This window comes from Nicotiana attenuata, chromosome 1 (genome assembly GCF_001879085.1).
Source record: "Nicotiana attenuata strain UT chromosome 1, NIATTr2, whole genome shotgun sequence".
NCBI classification, from domain to species: Eukaryota; Viridiplantae; Streptophyta; class Magnoliopsida; order Solanales; family Solanaceae; genus Nicotiana; species Nicotiana attenuata.
This window is the reverse complement of record NC_031989.1, coordinates 52,535,432-52,544,933: the sequence shown is the minus strand read 5'-3', so window position 1 is coordinate 52,544,933 and position 9,502 is coordinate 52,535,432. Positions and strand designations below refer to the sequence as shown.

Genomic DNA, 9,502 nt, shown 5'->3' with positions numbered 1-9,502 from the left:
TGTTTTATTGTAAATACTGGTAGTAATATATAGGTAACATATTCTCAACGAAATTAGACTAAACACAGACAAGGAAATTAAACCTGATAAATCATATGCTATAAGAGGGAAAGAGTTTCTCTATAACGAAAAAAGATAATTATCAATCCATACATTATAAGTTGCTACCTAAAACAACAGGCTCTGCACATGGCAACATTTGTACAGTTTAAGAAGATCTCGCTACAGTTTTCTTTCTTTACACCCTTGTACAGTTACTCTATCTCCGCGGCAGGGGCATCAGGTATGTTTACCATCCGAGCCTCAGTTGACCTGCTTATAGATATATCTCAAACTATAATGTACACTGTTACAAACCACATACATTTATTTTTAACATGTTCCATCAGCAAGAGCTAGAGCCAAAGCTCTGGGAAAGAAAACAAAGACGACAGCACACATTCTAGCCTCGGTTAGCTGTACAAGTTCCTTCCTACACCATCTAAGCAGCAGAATATGACGCCAGGAAGCTGATCCTCCTCTCTGCAAAAGATGTGGAGTAGTAACATGTAATTATAAAAGCACATCGAGAATGGAAATAAGCTAATTTGATTAAAGGTTCTAAAAACTTCAGAAAAATAAGAAGATAAAATTAAAGACAAAATTGAGAGGAAGAGCGAAACAAAAACTGGTGGTCGGGGGGAGTGGGGGTGGTTGAAGATTCAATTGAAGTTGGGATAAAATACTGATAGCCTATCATGAAAGTGGAAATATCAGTTTCATGAATTATAGACCGTAAAAAATGGAACATTTGGAAGTATTGTTTTTGACCCATGTAAGTTTGCAGTCATAAAAGGACTCCGAACCCCCTCACTTTACTTCACCAGCAGCCACAGACCGATACATATATGTCATTCACCCACCAATAATTCTGAAAGTGATCTCAACTATTAGCTGTCAGAGATACAACTAATAGTTTGACTCTTTACTGATCCTCAGGTCAGGTGATTGCCAAGTGAGCAATTACATGCGGAAAACATGACTTTCCAATTGTCTGAATGGTAAACACTTCCCCTTGTGCAAGACGTCAGGATAAATTGTATAGTCTTGAAAACGAGAAGGGAAAAGAAAAGGCAAAAGAATACCTCCAGCAGCAACCAGCTTCTCTACACGGGCAACTATATGCTTTCCGTAAGTATATTTCTTCAGAGCATTTAGATGAACCTTGATTCGGTTGAGAATGAGTTCAAGTTGCTGGTCGTCACAAGTCTCCAGCACTTTCTGTACAACGTAGTTGGCAAACTGATCTTTCATCATTGCCTGCACATCAAATTATTCAACGATTCAACTAGTTAATACAAGTGATATCATTGGTAATTGCATGATATGTTCTAGCAGTAGCACAATAACTTCTACGCAAACAGCAGTAAAAATCATTGTCAAACAGCGCAAACAAAGACAGAAGACCTGCTATGAGATCCCTATATATTCAAACAGTGCAAACAAAGACAGAAGAACTGCAATGGGATCCCTATATATCTTTCCCAAGCAACAGAAAAAGAACAGAACTCTCGGGGGATAAGAAAGTATATAATTAGAAGACAAGAACCCAATCCATCCATCTGCCACACAGGCAGTGACATTAGAGAAGTGGTCTTCTTCCATCTTGCCACTTATACAGTTCTCTCTTTTCTTGTTCCCTTAGTTTCTTAAAACAGTTTAGATATAAACAAATTACCCTGTGTCCATATTTGTTTTAAATAAAGTTGAGATTTTTCCATGTGTTTAATCGAATAATTGCAAACATACAAATCCTTTTCTTTCTTGCTTGGTCCAATAGCAAATTATTACCTATAAATAAATGCATTCTTTTTTATTATCGACTTTGTGTCCCTATGTGTTTGTAACTGTACTTCATTCTATGTTTTTTTTTGCTGTCTACAACATGTTCATCTACCTGTATACTTACCACTATGCTTCTCTAGAAACAGATAATAAATACAAAAGAGATGAAGTCTTCCATGTAAGTGAATAAAGAGTTGGAAGTGATATCCCATGCAAAGCATGGGTTATAAGCTTCTTCAGGAGAAAATCGGTAATTGTCAACTAGGAAATCCTGCTTTAATCTTTTCTTCTACTCCAACATTCTCCCACTTCCAGCTGTAGCTTAGATTTCCCCAACTTCATCAGAACTCAACTACTAGTAAAAAGCAAGTACCATTTTTATTTTTATAACTGCTCGATTTCAAGTTGTCCTGAGGCTATCATTTGTCTCCATCATGAACATGCAGCAGCAGGTATATAAAGTTATGGAGTGCTGACAGAAACAGACCAACATCAACTGCACTAAATGCATCCAGAAGACTGACTGAAGTTGCACTTTCTCCAATGTTAATTGTTAACTTCAATCTAAAGAGCAGCACTGGAAAAGCATATAGTTCTATAGTAAAAGGTAAGTGCTTCCAGAAAAGGAATTTTTGTATTGCTACAGCATCTACAATATAAAACTTAAACTAATCAAATAGAGTAATGAAATCTTAGATAATCCTCTGAGCGTCAAAACAGTCATGCAACAGAAATTTCCCGTAAGCTTGAGTAGCCATTACTGAAGAAGCATCTGAGAGAAAAACAAACCTGAAGAGGTTCATTTTCATCAGTTGTGCCAAGCATCTCGTCTACCAAGGTCTGACGTTCTTCGGGAGTTCCAAAGCTTAAGCACTTCTCCACAACATTGGAGGCAAATTTTTGCTGGCTCATCTGAACTATCTGTCCCATCAGCTTACTAATAATAGACGAACGCTCCTCTGGCTTCCCATGTTCCAGTACATGCTGTAACAAAACTTGGCAGCATTAGAGAGAGGTAGAACATCTGAGCTAAAACACTAAGAGAAAGAATCCATCCAGGGGAGTTGATGACATCTCCCTCACGTACACTACAACAATGAGACATATATACTCATTTATCTATTGAAAGCAAATAGCAAGTAATAGTTAGAAGATTACTACATATGGGAAAATTGATGGCAGTATTCTAAAGAAGGACGACAAACACACACCCTTGTAGTTTTAGATGGTATACAAGAACCCATATTCAAAATACACTTGAATATTTAGCACAAAAATTGTGCTACTGTCAACTTGGAAATATGCATTAAGTCGTGAACACACATTCATTTGCTTATCAAGTAGGAGATGAGAAGAAGATGCAGAAACCCTTGAAAGAAAGATGTGTAGCAATTCAAGGAAGAGCTTCCTTGTGTCAAGCAGCTTCATAGTAAAAAATACTGAGCAATCGAGTAAAAGAACCACCAACAGCTGGTCAAACAATATTTTTCAAAAACACAACCTCTTGGAATAAAGGCACGAATGGTTTTAATATTCTGCAGACAAGTTGCACCCTCTCTAAATTAGCAAACTCTTGACACTAGTCCTAGTAAGGATGTTCATGTGTAAGCTGAGAAATAGAGCAAACCTGAACAACATAATTCCCATATTGATCTTGTGCCAACATGCAAATCGATTGCATAATCTCATTCATCACAATGCTCTGGGTTTCAGGATTATGGCAATGTTCCAAGACTCTCTGTCATGAGAAAGAAAATTTAGAAACAAAGCTCATCCCGTTGATGCCATAATACCAAAAAGAGATCCACAGATACTGAATCTTTGACCTGTATGACCCGACATCCATATGGATGAGTGGACAATGTCACAACTTGATCATGAAATGTGGAAACAATGAACTGGATAGCTTCCTCTGGAATGCATTCGATACACTTCTGGATTACATGATTCCCATTCTGATCTCTAACACAGCGCATAACATGGCCATCAAGCTCAGCGACCATTTTAGTCTGTTGATCCAGTTCAACCACCTCTATGGCCTGAAAATTCATAGAAGAAGTCAAAACCTATGCCATTCAGCAATTATATCTCATCGGAAGAATGATTACCAGCTGCCGCTCAACTGAGGTTACTACATCACCAAGCGGGACCCTTGGTGAAATTTGGTAACATGAGGTAGGAATAGGGATGTACAAACTTCTAATAAGAGGCACAGAGGTTTATGGTGAGGAATAGGACAGAGAGACAGACCAGACGAATTCATTTTAATGTTAGAGAGGTAGAACAGTTTTTGACATGCCAAGACAAGAATACATACATATATATATAAGGGCATTTTCTTATATATAAAAAATTTGGAGGAATTTTAATTTTTTTTTAATCAAGATATATTTGAAGGGGAAGTTATGAATACTGTCACACTCCAATTTTAGATTAGAAGGAAGCACGTGGAGAGTAGTCGAAATCTCTGGCGGGCGGTATCCATTCTGGTAATATAATTCTCAGTCTCACCAAGACCATTCAAAAGGCATGTAAACAAAGAAAGAAGAGAAGAAAATACCATAGAAATCAGAAGTAGCAACGTGAAATTTAGGCATTAGAATTATTTCTGTATAATGACAGTGGAATAACACTAGTTCAGAATTTCAAATAACAGCAACTCGATGAACTTCCCAGTTTAAGACAGAGAAAACAAGACGTGGGAGCAACCATAAATAGTGATACAAGAACGAGATTTGTAAACATTAAAAACCATACATCATAGTGAATCAGATCGCTTTACAGTTTAGGAAAATTTAAGGATTAGGGGCGAGAAAATGATAATGAGATCACTATAACTACAATGAAAAGACACCTTCCAGATCACTCACAACCATATGATAACGAAATTACTATAACTACAATGAAAGGAACTAAGATACCTTCTGTATCACTCGGCAACCATACATCTGAAGGCTAAGGGTGAGTACATGTCCATTGAGCTGGTCAGCCAGTTCTCTTATCTGGGATGCACTTCCATGTTCGAAAAACTGGGAAATGTGCATAACAGAAGGCAAGAAGAAAGTTATGAGACCTATTCATTTGATTAACAGCAATTTTCTTTCAACATAGCCTAAAATGAAGACATAACATGAAAAACACTTAACATAGAAACACTGAGGAGCATACCTTCTGGATCACATAATTACCAAACACATCAGTCATCAAAGAAAGGGCTTGCGGCATAATTTCATGGAAGACCATGTTTTTCTCTTCTGTAGTAGCAGTCTCAAGTTTTTGTTGAATGAACCGGCTCCCATACTGGTCCGCGCTGCTCATACAAGATTTTTATTAATGGAAATTTTTAGAGGTTAAGATGAATTGGACGGGCAGTGCTGCTAGTCAAAAACATATACCTGAACTGAACAACGTGGCCTTCAATCTCTGATAGCTCAAAACACTTACTCTTATTGCTCTTAAACTCATCCAATAACGAGGAAGCAAAGCTTTCACCCAAGTTAGAAACAGACTCGGAATGCCAAGCTCCCATGACACCACCAGCTAAGTTTCTCATCCCTGATGGAAAACGCATGTTCCTTTCCCCATACCTTACAGGACTACCAGGTCCAAAAGGGGAATTTGGAAGAACTGCACCTGCCAAAGGGCTTCCTGGATATGACATATTAAGGCCATTTGCTGCGTTCCCATAGTAACCATGATTTAAGCCACCAGATTTGCCAAGATAAGGAAGACCATATTGGGAATTCTGAGATGCAAGCAACGTCTCCAGATAAGCTTTCTGAAGCTCAATCAAATCCATGTATGAAGTCCCCAAAGATTCCCTGTTAATTGTTGGGTCATTGAGAGCTGCTAGCTGAGCAGCATGATACTCAGTTGATCTCAAGTACTGCAGGTACAATGGATCCATCTGAGACATTTGCAGAGAACCTCCCAAGGTCTGATTACCAAGTCTAAGGTTCTGCAATTCAGCTGCTGCAGCCAATAAATTAGGACCCAAACTCAAACTTCCTCCTGTTCCTCGAGCATCAATTCCACATGCACCCACTGGGGACGCTATATTTCCCAGTACGGAAGGAAAATTACCTGCCCCAAGCTGGTTTTCCAACATGGATGGTGATGAAGGGTTCATACCATAACCCCCTAAAGCATAGGCAGAAAACGTTGAGTTAGGACTATCAATAGTTGGATATTGAGATGGAGAACCTCTTGCACAGTTGCGAGTTGGCGTAGAGGGCCCATTCAAGTATGCAGCAGAGGATCCTGCAGACTTGTGAAACTGAACAGATTCAGACTTTTTCGCATATGGATGTTGCTTCATAGGATTCTGACCATTCTGCAATCGGAAGAGGTTCTGATGATCATCCATCTCATTATGAATCTGAGACTTTGGATGTTTCCCTTCGTCTCCCCTATTGTTCCCTGATAGACTCATGCCAGACAATGCAGCAGCCAAATCAGCATGCTCACCCATATGAGATGAAACATTCTCTAGTGATGCTATCCTCCCTCCTCCAGCAGAAGGAATACGAGGACTAGGAGCTCTAGCCACAAGCTGAGGGTCAGGGGTGGTACTTCGTGACAGTGATCCACCCAAGGCTGAAGCATAAGACTGAGAGCCTGATGAGCTGACATTGTGAAGGGTAGACATGCCTTGAACCTTTCCCCGAGAATGTAGTGCGTCCAAAGTTGCCATCTCATGATGGAGATGAGCAAATTGGGACTCAGAAGGATCAACAATATCATCATATGCACGGGAAGCAGGACGTGACGGATGCCTCGAAGTAGATGTTGTCTGGCTCATATTGTCCTACATTTTATTAGAAGTGTCAGAACCAGAAAACAATAGCCAGTAAGATAAAACTCCAATAAGCCAGGACTTCACTAAGCGAGTACAAGTTGAATAAAGGAATGATAATAAGGCATGTCTGGAAGTGCTCCGAAAAACAAATCATCATAGTTTGGTAATACTTCATGAATTTAGTATTTTGTTAAGAAATTCATTATATTTTACAAACGTCTTCTGTAAACAAGAAATGTGTCCTGATCATTAAGATTTATTTTATCAAATAAAAGCAAGTCTGACATGAAAGGAAAACAATTGTGCTTAAAGAAGACGATTGCCGATACCACCTAACCTTCACAACACATTAGAAGTGCCATGTTTGCAACTTCGGTATGTTAGAAGTTGCATTTTAAGAATGCTATGTGATTTCTATAGTAGCTCGATCCGCTCCACAACTAATCCAAACATGGAGATGAAAAAGAAGTTGCAAGCTTCAAACTTCCACATTAATGAGCAAGAGAATTAATTGACATTACGAAATGGGCCTTTTGCCTTCAGAAAGATGACAGAAGAGATGGACACTCAAAAAACACGTGCGACTTGCAAATTACTGATCTTTGAAAAAAATTAAGGTGCATTAAATATATGAATGTCCAGAGTACATATTCCACTTAAACAAATTGTTGATAATTTTCTCAAGAGCAAGGACTCCGAAGTGGGAACACAAATATCCAGCAACATTTAGATACCATTTTCTATCCACTACATTGGCCCCCATATAGATCGAGATAACGAAGACAATAATCTAAGGCTCAAGTTCACTAGCTCAAAAGGTGTTGTTCTTAACATGCTTAAAGCCCAATCGGTGAAGCAAGATGCAAGAAGACAAGTAACGTTCATTTAACGCCGGTAACTAATCCGTGTCATACATATACGTGTCATGTGATGTTAAACAACAATGTTAGAGATACACAAAACTATATTAATACAACAGATTTTGACAGCAAGCATTGAAATCTCTATCAAAAGGAAATAAGTTTCAGTATTAACTTAACAACTAATCCCACACAAACGCTATGATAAATAGTTAACACATATCAACATTCATGAATTAAAACATTTTGAACCAAAACAATAGTACTTTATCATCTAAAGATATTTTCCATTTCCATTTCACCTGAATCATCTCAGCAATGCTCTTCTGTCGGCTTCCTAATCCTAATCCAGGTAATCCAATAAGTCCATCCCCACCCCACTCTTTCCCCGCCTCACTTCCATTTTCCTCATTTTTCCCACCAAAACCTATCGGCTTTGAATAAAGCGACTCAACATCACAACCAGCACGATTTCCTTTCCTCCTATCTCCAATCCCTCCTAATGCCGGTGAACTACCACCACTACCACCTCCACCGCCACCCTGTAGACGCTGTGAGAACCTCCAGTCCTCTTTAGACAAAAGAGGTGGCGGAAGCCTAGGGTTTAGATTCACATTCGAGTAATAATACGAAATGTACGCTGGATCAGACCTTAACTCCTCTTCTGAAAGTCCACTAATATCACTACCATTCCCGCCGCCGCTTCCGCCGCCTATCAAAGCGTTAAGCGATCCTTCGACAGTCGGCGGAGCTGAACCGCTACGGAAAATGCTGAGTTCTCTCTCTTGATCACTCACCTCTTGTTGCTGCCGCCTTTGTTCTCTCAGCAGAAACCCTAACTCTTCGCTAAAATCGTTGCTACTAAAATCGTTGCTTCCTCCTAGCATTGATCGCATTCCTATTTCCGACATCATTTTCGCATAGCTATCAGTAATCATCGAAAAAATTTACAGAACAAATACACCTCAAAAAAAAATCAGCCAAAACTTCAGAGTTTCAACTCAAATTAGCTCATAAACTTCATTAATTACCCAATTTTTCAGCTTAAATTAAGTAATTTCATATTCAAACTTTTATAGCTAAATATTTAAGCTAAAAAATTAAGCTAAACTTCAAAAGAAACCATAGTTTCAGTTGAATTTGATTGTGAATCAAAGAGATCGAAAGCAAAAACGGTGATCTCCAAGTGTTCGATACATTGTTTAGAGAGAGAGAATTAGAGTGTTGTAGAGAGAGAAAATGGAGTTTAGAGAAGTGCACTGAATAATAGTGAAGTGAAGTGAGGGAAAAAGTGTGATAAGCACGAGCGCCAGGTGAAATATCAGCCGTTCGATTAAGATTTTGACGGTTGAGATTGACAGTTATTGTTCTAAGTGTTGGCTTGTTACAGGTTAGGGTTTTTATTGTTAGATTGGCTAAATTTGGTATATTTGGATATTTTTTAGATTTGTTATTATTATTTTAATTGAGATTTTTTCAGAGGCATAAAGAAATTAATTTTCTGACATATGAAGATTTTTTATTACATTTCAGTTTGGATATGAGACGGCTAGGGTTTCTACAACGTAGTCTGATGTCTTATAATCTATCTTATGGTATCATTTTATTCAATTCTCATTTTGTTTTGAAAATTTTACTGCTAGCGCTTCCATAATATCTAAATTTAGATTAATCAAACAGCAAATCTAAAATAATAATATTTAAAGCAAAAATAAATATAAATCTAAACATAAGATAAATATATATAAATAAATAAAAAAGATAAGATGAGATTTGACTACCTTTATACATTTGATTCCTTCTTTTTATAATGAAACTAATAATTTCAAACTCTTAAGCCAATCTATTAGCTACTCGTAAGTAAATAAATAAAAAGAATAAGAGTTTTCACGACACATAGAATCAATTAGTATTAATATACATGACATTAAGAGTTAAAGTAGACATAATACATACAGGATAAGCGATATATTTTTCTATTAACGATATATTTAAAAAAAGATAATAACAACTGGAAATA

At 37.7% G+C, this 9,502-nt stretch overlaps 1 protein-coding gene across 1 annotated transcript; it reads right to left on the bottom strand.

The window, feature by feature from the left end:
* On the bottom strand, positions 78-8,420 carry LOC109226704 (pumilio homolog 1-like). Its single transcript, XM_019391547.1, has 9 exons — positions 7,785-8,420; positions 5,220-6,631; positions 4,993-5,134; positions 4,746-4,853; positions 3,651-3,863; positions 3,452-3,562; positions 2,614-2,808; positions 1,125-1,299; positions 78-522 (listed from the first exon to the last, which is right to left on the bottom strand). Exons 1-9 carry the CDS (start codon positions 8,418-8,420, stop codon positions 482-484), a joined length of 3,033 nt encoding a protein of 1,010 aa, XP_019247092.1. The 3' UTR covers positions 78-481.